The sequence below is a fragment of the Pantherophis guttatus genome, chromosome 2 (genome assembly GCF_059756535.1).
Source record: "Pantherophis guttatus breed Tessera chromosome 2, ASM5975653v1, whole genome shotgun sequence".
Classification (NCBI taxonomy): domain Eukaryota; kingdom Metazoa; phylum Chordata; class Lepidosauria; order Squamata; family Colubridae; genus Pantherophis; species Pantherophis guttatus.
Window position 1 is genome coordinate 135,324,013 of NC_142064.1, and position 19,018 is coordinate 135,343,030.

Sequence of the window (19,018 nt, forward strand, 5' to 3'; positions counted from 1 at the left end):
CGGGTGTTTCTTCACAGAACCAAAGGTTTGATATGCACAGACACTACATTGCGGGATTAGAATGAATAAAAAAGCCGTTAAGGTACTTGTTAGAAATATACATATTAAGAAGGTTTAGAAAAAATAACAAGGCAGCTCATTTTTTGGAGCTTTGGAGTTGGTTTGCTTAACTGAAAGCAACACCCATAGAGAGTTGCTCGTGACATTAGAAGTTCCTAATGCCTCACTTCCATGTGTGAAGGCTTGTAACAACTAAAAAGTAGTTTTGCATGTTAAATATATTTTTGGTTTGAAATGGGTTTTATTTTTTTGCTTTACAGATGGGTAAGATGTGAAAATAGATAGCTGTCATTTGGGTTAATCCTCACCCTGGTGTTTTCTTTCCTATACCAGATAGCAAACTATCTGGGGTAAAGAGGTGCCTATCTGCCTATTCTAATTGTAGATAATTAGAATTGGACAGAGTGATGTCCACTCTGCATTGTAAGGGTTGCATCACTGCAATCCATAAATAACTTGTGTGTTGCCACCAAGGTGTAGAACTCTTTGTTCACTACTCTGTTTAAGCCAGAGTTCCCCAAGTATATAAACAAAACTTACTAATACAGCTTTAATTCCTTGAGTAAAAGAATGACAAACCTAAAACTTTTGTTTATTTAAGTTAGGACAGTCTAAAACATGGCAGCAGTCCGGTATTTTCTATATGAAGTACTCTTCTTTTTCACGTTTATAGGGGAAGTCTTCCATTTGGACTGATCCCTCTGGATCTGCTTCAGGTTGTTCATAAGTGTGATAGTTGCCTTTATTCTTGTACAGGTAAATAACGATTATCACAACGACTGAAAGGAGAGTGAGAAAAACCACGGCAATAACAGCTTGAAACAAAATAGAGAAAAGAAACTGTTTAGTTTTTGAGCAGATCTAACAGACCAAACAATTGTTAGTCTGAGAACAAGTTTCTATCTTACTTGCTTGTTTCTCTGTAGCACAGACCTCCCTCCCTTTCCCTTTCCCATTTCATCTACCATTATATTTGCTGCCAGAAAGGTAACATTTGAAAGCAAAAACGTAGAGTTCATTTAGGGGAGCTAATGTTAATAGTGGTTAGAACTATAGCAATCTGGGGACCCCAAAGCCTTTTAGGCTGAGTACCTTTCTACCTATGACTCTAAATGGTAGAACAAGATTAAAAGAATTGAAGCAAAACAGCACTGAGCGATGAGGAATTTATGGAGGGAGGAACCTAGAGCCTATTCCTTACATTTTATTTATTTATTAAAAGTAATTGAGGTTTATGCTTAAGAGTGTAAATAAGCTTCTACATTAGATCCTCCTTTCTCAAGCTCAGCAACTTTAAGCTATGTGAACTTCAACTCCCAGAATTCCCCATGCTTTAATAAATGTATGCAAGATTTTAGACAACATGGGAATCTGATCAAAATCCTGCACATGTCTTGTGATCTACCATTGAGCTCCCACTGAAGGAGTGGACACACAGCGAATGGATCTTCATCAACAATCTTGTTTTTATGTTCTTGCACCAACATCGCCTTTGCCTACTAAGTCCTGCCAAGTCATATTCTTCCTGAATCTGCAAGCCTTCATTTTTCAGATTCATTTATGGAAAGGTTATATAGTTTCCATAACAATACAAATGCTGAAATTGATTCTGGTCCTCTTTAAGAATTACAGCCCCGATCGACAAGAGAGTTAACTTCCTATCCTTTCATGGGATGATAACGTAGCTCCTTCAGAGGTTATATGGAGAGCAGCAGAACAGGCTTCTAATGTGCCCCGTCCCCTGAATGAATTCTCTGCCCAGAGCTGTATGCCTGATCCTCTACAAGCAGGCAATATAGATAATTAGTTAAATACAATAATACGGCTTGAAAACAGTCAAGATTTCAGCACTGGGGTAAAGAAGAGAGGGCTTTCGCATAATAGCTCCCTGGACTAGACAAGCAATTTTGTTCCCCTCTAGAACTGCTTAACCATTTCTTTTAAGTTAAAATAGGCAACCCATACACAAGAGGCAGAAGCCTGTCTTTGAAGAGGGAAGTTGGATGATTTAAGGGGGGAAAAAAACATAGAGCAAGGTTGGAAATGGCCATTGCTCCTGGGATCATTACCTCCAAAGCCACTACCAAAAAGGAATGGTCTAACACCTTGCATATCAGGAAATAAAATGTGCTAAGTGGGTAGTCTTAGCTAAGTCAAGGGATAAACAAGACCAGCATCACACTCTTGTCCTAGGATGCCCAAAAGTGTACACGCTGTGCATGAATGAGTACATGTGTGCATATACAATACTAATAAAAGTGCAGCTATTGGCTGAAAAAAATATCTGCCCTTGTGTCAAAGATATGCAGGTCTGATTGGAGATTACCTCCTAATACGTAGGATACACTGGCACTTTTACCACCCGCCATCTATGCTGCTGGCTTTACCATTAGTGCTTTGGGGCTATGTTGGAGTGCACCCCATAGTTAGCCTTGGAAAGATAATGGCTATTACCTCCTATAACAGCCATATTGGCATCCTCTTGGGACGCAGGCGTGTTCATCTTCTTCATGAACGGACTGGTCAGCATCCCTTCATGGAGGAAAAGAGAGGGAGACGTCAATATAGCAGCAGACGGTGCGCTTGATTTGAACCAGGAAGTCCAGATTCAAATTCTTTTCTGTCATGAAAATGGAAGAAGGGAAAGATGACCTCGCAACAGGCTCCCCCGCCACCCCTTTCAGGCTAACCTACTTCCCAGAGCTATACTGACAAGAAGAGCAGGAAGGCGCAATGATTTCCTTGGAGAAGGAATGAGAATACGTAAGGTATGCTAATCCATATACTACATCTTCCAGAAGTAGGCATGCATGCATCCTGCACACACACACACACACACACACACACACACACACACGTTTTTTCCTACAGGGAAAAAAGTGTACGCTAAATAAGATGAAGTGTTGAGGCATAATATGCAGCAACAATTGCAAAGAGAGAGCTTAAAATAATTAAAGGTAAAGATAAAGGTTCCCCTCGCACATATGTGCTAGTCGTTCCCGACTCTAGGGAGTGATGTTCATCTCCGTTTCAAAGCTGAAGAGCCAGCGCTGTCCAAAGACGTCTCCGTGGTCATGTGGCCGGCATGACTAAATGCCGAAGGCACACCGAGTGCTGTTACCTTTCCACCAATTTGGTCCCTATTTTTCTACTTGCATTTTTTACGTGCTTTTGAACTGTTAGGTTGGCAAAAGCTGGGACAAGTAACGGGAGCTCACCCCGTTTCGCAGCACTAGGGATTCAAACTGCTGAACCGCCGACCTTTTGATCGACAAGCTCAGCGTCTTAGCCACTGAGCCACTGCATCCCTCTTTAAAATGATTAGGGACAAGTAATTTTGGTGAAATAACTGGCCAAACTGCAAGGGGAAGAAAAGTGCCATTGAAGCTGCTGGAAGAGTTGCTCAATAAAAGCCTTCAACCTTTGGCTCCAGTTACAAAGCAGAAACAGGTCTGTTCTGTAGTGTTTCAGGGCTTAGGTAATCAGGCTTACTCAGTGAATATCTAATAATGTACAACAGTGGCAGTGCCAGCAGGAACAAATGTTCTGCCAGCAGCTCATTTCTAAAGATTTCTAAGACTTGCCAGCTATTTGGGAGCCAAACTCTTTACAAGAATGTATGACATCGAAGGATCTTATCATATCTTATCTTATCTTATCATCCCGGATCTGCGCACCTTCCGCTGCGCGCTTAAGACTTTTCTATTTTATCAAGCTGGCCTGGCCTAAATCTTCCCCCTTTTTAAATGTGGAAATTTTAAATTCGTCTTATTTATAGGGTCATGGGTAAGGCGTTTTAAATTGGGGAGCCATTTTGGATTTAATTCTGTTTTGAACGTATTTTAATGTTTATATTGTATGTTTTTTAATTTTGGCTGTACACCGCCCCGAGTCCTTCGGGAGAGGGGGCGGTATAAAAATCAAATAAATAAATAAATAAATAAATAAATAAATAAATAAATAAATAAATAAATAAATAAATAAATAAATAAAATAAATAAATAAATAAATAAAATAAATAAATAAGGGCCTCTGAGCCAAACCAATGTTTTCCAGGCTGCAGATAACAACCTATTCCCTCCAAACTGTGGCCGAGTCCATGGCATCCAACCATATACACACCTCACCCTTTCCCCTGCTGCAAAATTGAATTATATTTGTGAAGCATTAATTTATACTGTCTCCACCCTATCAAAATCATCAGTAGGCACAAAGGAAAACATTATGCATGACAGCAACCTATCTAATGTCTGGTTAGCTAAAATTGATGTGTGTAATTATGGCTTTTGATCCTGTCCCCTGCATTTTTGCCTTTGCAGAAATGAACACCTTTTTAACAATACACAATGTTAACTTTAGACTATGTATGTACAACTTGCTAAGATGACATTTGTTTAACTTTGATTTTTTTTTTTTTTTACTAGAACTTAAATGGTGAAATTTATATCCAATTTAAGCTGTAACCCATAGTTTATAAATCACACTGACCAAACAATACAAACAAGCAAACAAACCTCATTTTGACTTGAAGTCTGTCTTGGAAGCAGCCTTAGTTTGGCATCATATGCTAAGCAGCAATGTAGTTTGGTTTCAGCTTAGCATGTTGGGTGAATCTGTTTAATTGGATCTGTTTATTTGTCGTATATTCAGTAAACAATAGTGATGCCAAAAATGCTTCAGCATGATGTAAAAACCTAGGTTGTTTAAAAAACATTTATTTCCAAATAAATAGGCTGCTCTCTCTGAAGAACTCTGAACTTTTCCTGAGACATTAGGATGATTGCAAACATGCTATGACATTACAGCCAGTTCATCCAGTAATTATTTGGAGAAAGTTAAATGGAGTCAGAGAAGAAGGAAAAAATCTCTCTCTCTCTCTCTCTCTCTCTCTCTCTCTCTCTCTCTCTCTCTCTCTCTCTCTCTCTCTCTATATATATATATATATATATATATAAATATATATATATATATATATATATATATATATAAATATATATATATATATATATATATATATATAAATATATATATATATATATATATATATATATATATATATATATATATATATATATATATATATATATACAGGTTTATGTAGGTAGAACCTGGCTAAAGAGAAAGACACATAAAACCTACGAAAAAGAAAGAAAAACAAATATTGTACCTTTACAGGGAGGATACATGAGATGAGGGTGTGGCTAACTGATGAGGCCTTATAAGGCCGAAATAGATCTAGCTTAGTCTCCCAATGAGCAGCAAAAGGTCTGCTGGCTGCCAGAAGAAAAAGGAAAAAAAAAAAAAGCCCAGAAACTAGTGAATTGTGAGTTCACTGAACTAGGCCTGCATAACATCTTGGTTTATGTAGGTAGAACCTGGCTAAAGATATATATATGTAAAAAAAGAAGCAGCAAAAGAAGCAGCATACTACAAACTCTGGACATCGTGCATGACGATAGCAAAAACAACACAGCTGATTACAAGTGGGAAATGGATGGAAGGGCCTATTACACGCGCAAAGGCTAAATTGATTAATGGCATATAAAGGCAGAGATCTCTGTAATGGTAGTTTAATACTCTGACGATGTCAGCAGATGGCTGATGAAAGCTTAGTAAAATAAAATTTTAATTCTTTTAAAATTTTAAAATCTTAAGTTCCGGAGTTCGCAGTACGTCTGCTTCTTTTTTTACTAATATACTTAGAACTCGTATTTTTAGAAGAGTTTGTTTTATATATATATATATATATATATATATATATATATATATATATATATATATATATATATATATTTGTTTTCTCAGGTTTTCGCGGGTGTTTGTATGTAGGTCTTTGGTTATTCGGGTCTTCTCCCACGTAAAATTTTACGTGGGAGAAGACCCGAATAACCAAAGACCTATACATATATATATATATATATATATATATATATATATATATATATGCAAAAAATTAAAATCTCCGGTGTTTTCCCGCGTCATATTAAATAAGTATATTTATGTATACACACACACACACACACACACACATACACACACACAAAATCAGATTACTGAACTGCCCAATTTTCTCAAAGAAAGGACTTCTTATTAGCAAAGAAAGAAATTACACTAAAAATAATAGAAATGATAATTTTTGCCTGCCTTTCAAATAACTTTTGGATGCTGAAGCATACTGTGACATTTATTGCAAATTGTTATAGCTACTCGCCAAAGAAGGAACAGTGGGATGGCTACTATCTTAAGATCGTGTGCTACTTTCAACATGGATGGTGCCAGAACTGAACATAGAATGACATTCTAGTATTGTTCCAGGAATACTATGACAGAGTTCTGAGATTTGCGTGGTTGCAGTGCACAAAGAAATGAAAAACCGATGTGCTGGATAGCTATAGATTCTTCCAGTAGAATAATATCAGTAACTAGATTCGCTCACTGCAGTAAGTCAATGTTTCTCAACCTTAACACGTATGGATTTCAACTCCCAGAACTGAATGAATTGAAGTCCAGACATCTTTAAATCGATCAGATTGAGAAACCCTGCATTAAACCATTATCTGATTTACTTGGTTTCCATTTTGGCATGTTGTTCTAACACCAGTGATTTGCAAACCAACCTTTTTATGAACACAGCCTATTTTGGCTCAGTCAGGAAACCATGATTAAAAATCATGGCTCAGTACGGGGTGATAATGTAATAATTTATGTATGGATCAAGTCTAGTGGGAACAGAGGAAATGCCAACTAAATGGGCTACAATCAATATAGAGTATGATGAGTCCTCCCTTCTCGTGGCTGTTTCAGCAGCAAAGAAACACTGCTTCCTTATGTTTTCAAAGATAAAAGAGGAAGGAAATTGACCAAAACCAAGCATTTCTATAAATATTTTTACACATAGAAACATCTACATTCTTATCATTCAGGCAAGAGGCTGGGCTCACAATTTACACTAAACAATAATGTAGCTTCCTTGATCTGGGCTTTTAATAGAAGCCACGGTGGTAACAAAATTGTGAATTAAGCCATTGTGCAAATGTTGTGAATTACATACCGGCATCATTTTGTATACTGCAAAATGTCCAGAGAATGTAATTTGTGATGTTTAGGTGCTGATATCCTGATGCAATATTGTTGCCTTCCTCCTGCACCTATGTCCACGAATACATGTATCAAAGTCATACAGCTTGTACGCCATAGGTGGTCTATTATCGTGTCATCTATAATTGACAAATCTGAGGAATACTGCAGAGCCGAATATACCATTCTCTCTAAATACTTCAGCATTCACTTTTCTGAATTCAGATTCTGAGAATGCCAGAAGCAAACCAGTAAGCCAACATAGCAACACCCACACAGACAGACAAAACCTGGGACCTTTGGTCCAGACTGCACTGAGAGTGTTGGTGGAGAAAACAGTGGTATGCCTTCCTTGTGGAGCAAAGATTTAGGACTCAAGCAAATTTAGGTGAATTGAAAAAAAGTTCCACATATATTTATAGGATAAATCTTAGCACTCTCTGCCTACGCAACAGCAGCTGTCATTATCGAAAAAGGATTTCCATTCCAAACTTTGGTATTTATTGCTCAGTAGGGTTAACTGGGCTCAAATTCAAAGGCTTGCCATTGGAATTGGGCTTGTTTTAGTTATGGGCAGGCAGACTTATGCTTTCTGATTGTGGCCTCTGTTTATCGTAATGGGACATACGCTAACCTTCCAGTATTTAATCAGTTTTTTTATCTGCATATCTTCAGAAGTCTTAGGGAATTGAATTCCAACTGAGAAAATCTGTATCTTGTTCTCTTGCACTCTGCAATATTGATATTAGTAAATCGCATAACTTTATTTGCAGTTGCAAATTTTAAAAAATCAGAGGACTATTTTACTTAACTTGCAAATGATGAAGTCAACTGTTTTGGATTTTCAAGTTATATTTTATCTTATTACTAGCTGAATACCCGTGCTCAGCTACAAAACTATATGATCGAGCTTGATAAATCGGCACTTACAGCTTGAAAATTAATGAGAAGTTACAATTGGCCTCTCCTCTCCCTTTCTCTCCCTCAGCCTAGCCCCCAGAAGCCTCCCCTATCCTATCCCCTTGTCTCCCTCAGCCTTGCCCCACAGAAGTCTCCCCTATCCTATCCTCTTCTCTCCCTCAGGCTTGCCCCACAGAAGCCTCCCCTATCCTATCCCCATGTCTCCTCAGGGATGCTCCACAGAAGCCTATCCTATCCTATCCTGTTTTCTCCAGAGTTATTTTCAGGGTGGGAGGGGAAGTAGAACTTCTAATTAATTAGCATCTGACCATGTTAATAATAATATAAGAAATACTAATGATCTGATGGTCAGGAGCCTGAGTGGTGTAGGAGGCTAATGCCTCCTACTAAGGCAGCATTTAACATCCAGCTGCCTGCAATTACTGCGAGTTCAATTCTCACCAGGCTCAAGGTCGCCTCAGCCTTCCATCCTTTCTAAGGTGGGTAAAATGAGGACCTGGTTTGTGGGGGCAATAAGCTGACTTTGTATAAAATATACAAAAGTATGAAGGCTATTGCTTAATGCATTGTAAGCAGCCCTGAGTCTCCGGAGAAGGGCGGCATATAAAAATAAATAAATAAATAAATAAATAAATAAATAAATAAATAAATTAAAAAATTCTTTCTTAGTGAGCACCTAGAAGCCAAGAGGAACATACGTACCAAATTTCAAGTTTGTAGGCTTTACAGTTCTGGAGATTTTGTGATCGCGGCGTGAGTGGTTTTGGCTTTTATATATATAGATAAAAATAGCTCATCACACACAAAATCTACTGGAATGGAACCATGATTTGTAGCTTAGAGTTGTGTATTACAGTATGGTTTATATGCTGTATTCAACAAATCATGTTTAAAGTCAACTATGGATTTATGTGGGCCCAACTAGATGGAAGATGTTTCCTGAGTATGTTCTCCTTTGTTTCTCTACTGTCACCTCCACCTCTTGATTTAACAGTGAAAGAAGATAACTATCTTCTCCCCTACTACCATAATTTGTTATAAAGTGGCTAAATATGTTAGATATTGTACATATACTTTTAAATCCTATCCACGGGTTCTCAACAATAAAATACTCTGAGCTGCTGAAATGAGGGAGCCTGGGGAAAAATAATTTTCCACATCCGTCATTTTGTGAGTAAGCTTATTCCCCATCCTATACAAATTAAAACAGCAAGCTTTCCTTTCTCTAAAAATCTTTTTATTTTATCATCCCCTTATTCCTGAGCGGACTTACCTGTGGCCGATGACGTTGTTGGAATAGCTGCCATGGCATCACCCTTCTTCGTTAAGTTGTTTTGACTTTTAAAATTGTAAAAAAGATTTGAAGCTGAGGAAACCAAAAGAAAGAAAACCAAACGATAATGCTGTTATCCAGATAATGCTATGAACAGAAATTTATCAGTTCATCATTACTGCTGATCACAGTGTGCAAGATGCTATTATAACTTCTTTCTTTCTTTCTTTCTTTCTTTCTTTCTTTCTTTCTTTCTTTCTTTCTTTCTTTCTTTCTTCTTCTTCTTTTTCTTTTCTCCTCCTCCTCCTCCTCTTAAATATCAACTACAGACTGGTAACTTCAGTAATGCTGCTTGCATTTTTAAACAAGCTTACTAAAAAGTACACCCCATGGACTTTATTAGCTCCATCAGGTCAACCCTGCAGTCTTCTTGGCAACATTTTTCTTGCCAGTTCCTTTCTTATGTTGGAGAGAAGCTGACTGTCTCAAAGTCACCCAGCTGGCTTTCATGCCTAAGGCAGGACTAGAACTGTTAAGTAATAGCAACTGAATTTCTAAACAGGCTTACTAAGGAGCACACCCCAAGGAGCACACCCCAAGGAGCTTACTACTCATTAAAATTTTAAACAATTATTAGCCGTGCAGTTTTTTCTGTGACTTTGACAGGTCACAGACAAAAAGGGAGGAAGAAGAATACCGGTTAAAAGCACACACCAGCACTTCTGAATAGGGACTATAAGCAAATAAACAGTCTGTGAAGTTCTTTTAAAACTGGCAAGTTATCAGAGCAACCAGAAAGTAATCACGTCTCTGACTGCTGCATCTTGCTCTGACTGAGGCTTTTAAATTATTTTCAGAAGTAGTCTGGCATGTAATATATTTAGAGCAGGGATAATAGAACAAAGAACCCAAGGGGCTGATTATCATAAAGAGTTAATAAAGAATGGAAGAAGGAGTATTTCTAAAGCAAAAATGAAAATCAAATGTATCAACATGTACAGACTCACAGATCACGAAGAATTCCGTGAGAAATGAGTGGTATAAAAAGAAATAGAAATGGGATCAGGTGAGAGAACTGCACAGTAGAAAAATGAAGAAACAGGACAGTTTTGAGATAAGACCAGGAACACCACAGCAAGAAGTCATTAGTTTAGGTAAAGGCTAAAAGGTGAAAGCTAAGAGATGAAGATCAGGATAGATGGCAAAAAGCAGTTGACTCATAGAATGATAAGGATGACTACAGAAAAAAATCCAGCATCTGTTCCAAGAATTCTGCAATAGGAGGAAACAAGGGCCACATCTATTTCCAGACTTAACATTCAGAGTGGGTCACTGGGTTAGGTCACCCATATATTCAACAGGGAAAAGGGAACTAACTACAAGTGAGGATGTCATCCTTTCAAAGGTAAGTGCTTTTTTCAGGTACAGTAAAAAGGTAAAGGTGAAGGTTTCCCCTGCCAGTCGTGTCCGACTCTAGGGGGCAGCGCTCATCTCTGTTTCCTAGCCGAGAAAGCCACCATTGTCCGAAGATGTTTCTGTGGTCATGTGGCCAGCATGACTATACGCTGAAAGACAGGGAACACTGTTACCTTCCCACTGATCTCCATTTATCTACTTGCATTTGCATGCTTTCGAACAACTAGGTTAGCAGGAGCTGGGGCAGGAAAGGAAACTCACTCTATCATGCAGTACTTGGTCTCAAACTGCCAACCTTCTGGTTGACAAGCCCCACGGTTTAACCGCTTGGCCAGTGGCCATATTTTCTTGGAAAAAATAAAAGACCAACCCCCAAAAGGACTCACTGAATATTTAGGGTGTGAGGAAACCTCAGTTCTGGAGACAGCTAACACAGTAGTGGGTTTTAATTTCGTCAGCTACTGATTCGCTCGTGGGCATACGCAGAGACGTCCAGGCGGGTGGGCGGAGCCTCCCGCCATTGCTGCCACTACCGGTTTGCCTGATCTGGGGCAAACTGGTAGCAACCCACCACTGAGCTAACAAAAAGGATCTAAGAACATGTGGATTGACTATGACTGGGTTCATCTCAGACATTGAACTGGGTTACACATTTAGCCCACCATTTGAGCTCATACAATAAACTCCATGGGTTCGATTGGCTTTACAGGTTAATCCATGCATGCTTAGCCTGTTGTGCAAATGCAACCACTGCCCTAGTTAAACGAGCTATGCGAACCCATCCTATAATAAATGACCCAGGGAGGGCAGAAGTATGTAAGACACTGCCTAGCCCTAACCCTATCTGTAGGCCTCTGCAGGGCTATTTTGGTTCAATGGTGGCAGGATCCAATTTGGTGGGGGCAGAGAAGAGCAGGAGGGACCGTAGGAGGAAGAAGCCTCACTTACCTCCTGGTCTTGTTTCCTCTTGTCCCCAAAAACTCAGAGCTGCAGAGGGACCCTGTCAAGCCCCATCCAAGGCCTAGATTAGCCAGACAAATGTACACCAGAAGCCACACCTTCTGGTCCGGGCCTAGGAGAGAGGAGGGCAGGAAGTTAGGAACAGGAAGATTGGAGAAATTGATCATCAGGCGGCGGCTGCAAAGCCGTAAGAAGCAAACTGTGCTTGGTGTATCATGAAAATAGCAAGACCACAAGACTTCATTGGACATACCGTTCTCGTAATACATCACAGGAAAGCTTGAAAGGGGAACTAGTTTGAAATGGCATCCTTTCAAAAGAAATTGTCTGTGAAATGGAATCTGGAACGGCAAGATTAGCTTCCTTCCATTAATCATTTCTCCATCTTAATTATTATTTCCATATTTCAGATGTTCGAAAGGCACCCCCAAATGTGAGTCTTAAAACTCATTACTTTTTAAAATGATATATTAGAGAGGGTGACTGTGTGCACATGAGACATACTCCTTCCTGTTGGACATTTTATCCAGCACCAATAACCACAATGAACCCAGAATAGTTTGTGATGCTACCGTCTTAATGGCCATTTTGGCATGGAAGACGGTTTTTGTTTTCTCAGATATTTTAAGTGCAGTTTAAACAACGCTGTGCTGTAAGAAATAAATAGCCATATGCCTTCTAATACTTCATTTAAGTATTACTTAATGTAATTACTTAAAATGCTTCATTTTGTTTACATTTTAGTTGTTTTATTCGTTTTGTGAAACACCCATGAGAATACCATCAAGGGATGATTTAAATATATTAATACGGTAGTAAATTAATACAACATCCGCAAGTTACTTTGATGAGAAGAAAGGTTCAAAAGAATATATGAAGATATTCTCAGAATTTCTGTAGTGCCAAGAGACAAAATCGTATCCATAAACTATAAAAATGCATGCCAGTTTAATTATGCCATTGCTGATTGTAGCTAAAGAAAGCCACAAATGATCTTTTTATCTTCCTGAAGAAGGCAGCCACTGGTTCTGTGAGTTGGATCAGGATTTAAAGCTGCTCCCTTGTTTGCTATTAACACCACTGCTCCGTTTACTCTCCAGACTGGTAAGATTTGTCATCCCTTTTTATCTAGAAAATGACATCTTCATCACCTCTGAGATCGTGCCTTATGAAGTGAATGACATAGAGAGATGGTGGACATAAAACCTTGAGAAATAAACAATGCATTAAACTCCAGTGAAAAATTAAATCTAAAGGAATCTTAAAATGGAATAATGGATTAAGTATTAATGAAAGAAAACCAAGTTGGTCTATAATATTTTACAAGTTATATATAAGGCATATAATCAAGTTGTTTCATGTTGTGCAGAGAAAATTGATTCTTAGGTACAGAAATCTTGTTCACAGGAAAAATGCCCTTCCCAATTTTAGAACCGATGCCACCCTTTCACCCTCACATTATGATCACAAAATGATGGCTAATCCCAAATTTTGAGTGCAAGGATCTCTTGGCATTCTTTTAACAGCAATGGTGAATGAAAGGAAATGAGTTGCTCTTGGATTGACAGCTGATGCCATCATGGTATCTGAATTTACCAATGCATATTATGCTCATTTAATCTTCAGGCCCTTCCTTCCAAAATTAGGACATTACTAGTTGCTTTTTAAATGCATGATTGATGCATGATGTACTTAAGTTATACTATCGCAAATACAATCCCCATCACCTAGTAAGAAATTACACTCTGGTCTGAGAAAAACCACAGTGCAAAGTTAAAATGGTTATTCATTTTTGATTATATATTAATTTCTCTTTATTCTTATCCTAATATTTGACGAAGTGATGCCCTTAGTACTCCTCAAAACAATTCTCATTGGTGTAGTTTTAAGGTGTAGAATTATGCAACTGGACAACATGCAAATACATAAAAATAATATGTTTTGAAAAATAGGCTAACGTGGTTTTATTGAAATAGAATGCTGGGCTACAGATCATCTGGATGAGTTGTTGGTGATGCCAATAAAATGGATACTGAATAAAGAACAAAATGCAAAATGTAAATGTATGGACAGAAAAATATGAAAAATCAGAGTGAATTATTATTGTAAGTAGATATTGTTATATTTCTTATAATTTTTGGCGTACTATTTCTTTCTTCTTTTCTGCATAATGCTGCTTACCCCAAAAAGTAATAGCGTGATGGGAATGTATATTTATATGCATTTAATTTGGATATATAGCTTGAGAAACAAATGTGTTCTCTGTGTGACATCAAGCCACTCCTAGGTAGAGTTGCCCGTCTTTTGAGGAATTAGAGACACTTTTGTACAGTCCTATTGGATTTCAGACTGTCTGGTAAAAATATAAGCCGCATATTTGATAAATGAAGAACAATATGTCAGCTGCCATTCTCTTTGGGCTGCTGGATTACAGACATCTGGAGTCACGAGTCCTCTGCTCTGCTACTCAAAGGTTGGTGTTACTAAGTGTTCTTACCACAGTTCTGTATTAAGAATAGAAAAACATGGAAGACACATTATGTTTAGAAACAGCCACCCTCCCACCCTATCCTTTTTTGTGATTGAGATTGTGAAATTATAGTCTCATCTAGAAGCAGAGCAATCTACCACTCCCAGAGGTAGGAGGAGGATCTGCTACTCAAGACTAGTTGAGACTTTACTGCCCATAAATGTTGCCAGTCCTATCATTGTCCCCTCCTGTTAAGCTTCTGGACCAGTCACTTTCTTAATATCATTCTTGGGATATCCTGCATAGGCAATTGGTAAGAAAACAACAGAGAGACATTTTGATATAATGGTTAAGGCACCAGGCTGGAAACCAGGAGGTAATGAATTCTAATCCTACTTTGGGCACCAGTCTCTCTCAGCTCTAGGAAAAAGCAACGGCAAGTCATTTCTGAAATTTATTTATTTATTTGTTTCCATTTATATACCGCCCTTCTCCAATAGGACTCAAGGCAGTGAACAGCCGAAATAAAAAACAGAACATACAAAATTTAAAAGCAGTTTAAAATGATTAAATATTTTTGGCCGTAATTTAAAACAACCCAATTTAAAATCAATTAAAATTTAACTCAAGCCAGCCCGGCTAGTTGAAATAAATAAGTTTTCAGGGCCCGACGAAAAATCCAGAGGTCTGTTATTGTACGTATCTCTGGGGGGAGGTTGTTCCAGAGGGTGGGCACCGCCACAGAGAAGGCTCTCCCCCTGGGGGTCGCCAGCCAACACTGTCTGGCGGACGGCACCCTGAGGAGGCCCACTCTGTGCGAGCGTAATGGCCAGTGGGAGGCTATTGGTGGCAGAAGGCGGTCTCGTAAATCTTGCCAAGAAAACTGCAAAGACTTATCCAGGTAGTTGCCAGGAGTCAACACTGACTGGAAGGCATGCACACACAGACATATCCAAAAAACTAGACAATCTGGAGAGCTTTATATCTTAGAGACAACAAGCATGTTGCTCCATTTGTAAATTAAAATACAAGGGATGGTCACTTGGCCTCAATTTAATGCCACATCCCAGTCTACCTCTTGAAACAGTTCCTTCTTTCACTAAATTTTGAATTAACCCTGCTTTGTTCTCCATACATTAGATTAACATGAGGTGTCTACTGTTAGCTGGAAATTCTAACTGACTCACCAAGCAGCTTCCCAAATGCCAACAGGAAAAGAAAATAAGAACACATAGCATCTCTTTGTGCCAACAGTACTGTTTATCCACTTTGATTTGTCTGTTTGAAAGTACTACAAATTAAGTCTACGGACTTAATTCTCTCTGAGCTCCTTCCAGACAAATGCCTCCTACCATGACCTTATCTCACAACTAGTGTATTCCATCTTTTGTTCTTTCACACATTGTGTGTGTGAGAGGGTGTGTTGAGAGGGGGAAAAAAGACAGAAGAAGCAATGTGGAAATATGGAACATTACACATGGAAGATGGTCACTTTTTGTGTGTAATTTCATCATCCGAGTAGAGCCATTATAGAATAAAAGCCTCCTCTGAAGCATCATAGATTAACAAAAGAATAATCTTTATCCATCTAAACAGTTTAGTCATTACTTATAAGATTTATATTTTACCTTTTATTCAGAAGTTCCAAGTTGCATGCAAAGTACTCCCATATTTTAAGACCTTTAGGTCACTGTCAAGGGATGTGGTAATGCTGGTTAGGAGGAAAAACAATATAGAGTTTTCTGAATTATGGGAATCCCTTTGTGTGGTTTTGTTTTTATAGCTTTGGTCCAAGATCTTCAAGAAAGTTTTATAAAACAGATTTTTAAAAGCTGGCCTTTCCCTCCTATGTATCTCTTTCAAAACTTCAAGCCTGGTTTGAATTATTGCATTTCAATGATAAGGATGAGGTTGATTTTGTTATATGCTTGCTTCCAAATGTTGTTTTTGAACTACAATGTAGAACCCAGATTCTACATAGACAAATAGCACAATTCACTAAGAAAAATTTAAGCAGCATTATTTGACTCGTTCAGTAAATTGTTGATATATGCAAACCATATGTATTCATGACTGACTTCTGCCACCAATAGCCTCCCACCGGCCAGTTCGCTCCCACAGAGAGGGTCTCCTCAGGGTGCCATCAGCCAAGTTATGTCGGCTGGCGACACCCAGGGGAAGAGCCTTCTCTGTGGGAGCCCCAGCCCTGTGGAATGAACTGCCCCCGGAAATACATAAGATCTCCGACCTCCGGGTGTTTCGCTGCGCACTGAAGACCCTGTTGTTCCGCCAGGCAGGGCTATCAACATAATAATTTTAAATTGGGGTATTTTAAATTTTCGGGGTTTTAAACCGGGCCAAATCTATTTAATTATTTTAATTTTTAATCATTGTTTTGTCTTGTGTTTTTAAATTGGCTGTACACCGCCCTGAGTCCTTCGGGAGAAGGGCGGTATAGAAATAAAATTATTATTATTATTATTATTATTATTATTATTATTATTATTATTATTATTATTATTATTAATATTATTATATGAATGTTTTCAGTTTTTTTTTACAATTCTGCTTGCTTTAGCACAGTTTTGGAAAAGAAACAAAACTAATCAAATATATGTTTGAAAAAAAAACAGGAAACTATTAGCCAAGGAAAGCAAGCATTATCTATAGTGTAGAAATTGCTTATCTATTGCTTTCTAGCCAGATGTGCAAAGTGGTAGCATATAGACACAGACTTCAGAGGATAATTAGAACTGCAGAAAAAACAATTACTACCAACCTGCCTTCCATTGAGGACCTGTATACTATATGAATCAAAAAGAGGGCTGTGAAAATATTTACAGACCCCTCGCATCCTGGACATAAACTGTTTCAACTTCTACCCTCAAAATGACGCTATAGAGCACTGCACACCAGAACAACTAGACACAAGAACAGTTTTTTCCAGAATGCCATCACTCTGCTAAACAAATAATTCCCTCAACACTGTCAAACTAGTTATTAAGTCTGCATTACTATTAATCTTCTCATAGTTCCTATCACCCATCTCCTCCCACTTATGATTGTATGAGTGTAACCTTGTTGCTGGTATCCTTACAATTTATATTGACTGTTTCCTAATATGATTTGATTACTAATTTGTTCCCTATGATCATCATTAAGTGTTGTACCATATGATTCTTGAGAAATGTATCTTTTCTTTTATGTACACTAAGAGCGTATGCACCAAGACAAATTCTTGTGTGTCCAATCACACTTGGCCAATAAAGAATTCTATTCTATTCTATATTTCAGTTAAACATCTTATCAAGGGGCCTGTTGTGTAGATAAGCAGATTTTCAAATTGGCTCCTTGTTAATTTTGTGAATAGAGCTAGGAACATTGCACCCTTTACCACTGTGTATTATGGCTACATCAATTAATTACAACTAACTAATAAATTGATTTTGTGTCTCCTTTCCTCTCCAAAGTGCTTCTCTCTTTATTCCTCTTCCTTTGTTTCCAATTGTTCTTTCAAAAAGTAGTTTTTCAAGAAAAGGATTTTTTTTTAAAAAAATGTTGGCGTGGATAGGAAGACAATACTGCAATTGTAACTTAAAAAATTGTACGTAAATAGTACTGTATGACTACTAGTTAGAAGGAGTGCAGGGATTCAGTTTTGCAGATACAATACTATAAGCTTGAGAACAAAAATACAAGTTTTTCCTGCATCCATGATATCATATGCTTGCATAATTGATCAGCACTCTTTTATCACTCAACTGAAGGGATTGATCTAAAATGTAAATTAAGTGAGCTGCATATTAAAAGTATCCTCACACACCTACTGGTTGATTGCTTTAAAGCAAAAGTGAAATCAGTTCCATAGAATGAAAAATTTCTTAGTGATTCTTCCAAACTTCCGACTTCCTATTAATATTTCTCATTAATTCATGAAATAAGAATGATCCACATTGATGGATGCCAGATTTGGAACGTGTGCAATTATAAATATTGAATTTGGTAGCAAAGGACTCAATCCCTTGATTTGTTTTTATATTCCTCTATCGCTACCCCACCATATCAAAAAGCAATTAGAACAAAAGAAAAAAGAAAAAAGTTTTGCATCAAAGCCCTCACTTAATGTTTTATCTCTACAAGTTTCAAAGCTTTTTCTTTACCCCCTTTTCATCAAATGTATATACCAACATTCAAGAAAGTTAAGTGGCTAATCCTTATGGGAATCTCAGGGGATAAAAAGACACCTGCAGACAAGAAAAAGATTGGGGAAACTGGATAACCAGCACACTACGAAATTAGTGGTGCATGTATTTTATATTCCTGTTAGTGTGCCTGGAGAGTGTGCTCGGGAGCAGCACAAGCTCCGTTTATGTGTAAACATATAGTTCAGAGCATTTACAGGATCCCAGATGTAGAAATAATTTTATTTTCTATTTTATTTTCAATTACTCCTGGGGTTAAATTGGTTCCCTAACCATTCTTACCTGATTGGAGCAATCCTGGTTGATGGGAAAATAATATTGGCTTGACAAATTTGTTGAATTTCTTCCCCGGCTCCACTAGCATGGATATTTCTTCTCTACTTTCTTCCTGTAGCTGCTTCCTAGCCTTCTAGTGAATAGGCTAAGGCGTTCCCCTGCCCATCTCACCTTTCCAGTTTCACTACGTTGATAATAAACAGCCGAGTCATCAGAATGCTTATTCCTTAACTCTTTGTAATACCGACGAGAGTGTCAAGGCCCATAATATTCTTGTGTCACTTACTAATAAGGCAGGGCAGTTTGGTTCAGCAGGAGGCACTTTATTCGAAGCTGCTGAGGTTGCCAAAATTAAAGATTGAG

The 19,018-nt window shown here is 38.0% G+C and overlaps 1 protein-coding gene across 3 annotated transcripts; it reads right to left on the minus strand.

Annotated features, from left to right (window-relative positions):
- Nucleotides 1-636: 636 nt before the first annotated feature.
- On the minus strand, nucleotides 637-18,797 carry SMAGP (small cell adhesion glycoprotein). Of its 3 annotated transcripts, none has more exons than XM_087886816.1 (6): nucleotides 18,662-18,787; nucleotides 15,806-15,888; nucleotides 11,696-11,819; nucleotides 9,332-9,424; nucleotides 2,515-2,592; nucleotides 637-839 (listed from the first exon to the last, which is right to left on the minus strand). In XM_087886816.1, the coding sequence occupies exons 4-6, from the start codon at nucleotides 9,363-9,365 to the stop codon at nucleotides 700-702; spliced, it is 252 nt and encodes an 83-aa protein (XP_087742942.1). In that variant the 5' UTR covers nucleotides 9,366-9,424; nucleotides 11,696-11,819; nucleotides 15,806-15,888; nucleotides 18,662-18,787; the 3' UTR covers nucleotides 637-699. The 3 variants fall into 3 exon arrangements, with proteins under 3 accessions (XP_087742942.1, XP_034268116.1, XP_034268117.1); XM_034412225.3 differs by having other exon boundaries at nucleotides 637-875; XM_034412226.3 differs by lacking the exon at nucleotides 15,806-15,888 and having other exon boundaries at nucleotides 637-875; nucleotides 18,662-18,797.
- Between the last annotated feature and the right edge of the window lie 221 nt (nucleotides 18,798-19,018).

Excerpts from the sequence above, each read along its gene's own strand:
- SMAGP (XM_034412226.3), bottom strand. The coding sequence starts at position 9,365 with ATGGCAGCTATTCCAACAACGTCATCGGCCACAG. Across the intron at positions 2,593-9,331 it reads AACAACGTCATCGGCCACAG|GGATGCTGACCAGTCCGTTC; the intron begins GTAAGTCCGCTC and ends TCCTCCATGAAG. Across the intron at positions 876-2,514 it reads CAATATGGCTGTTATAGGAG|CTGTTATTGCCGTGGTTTTT; the intron begins GTAATAGCCATT and ends TTTTGTTTCAAG.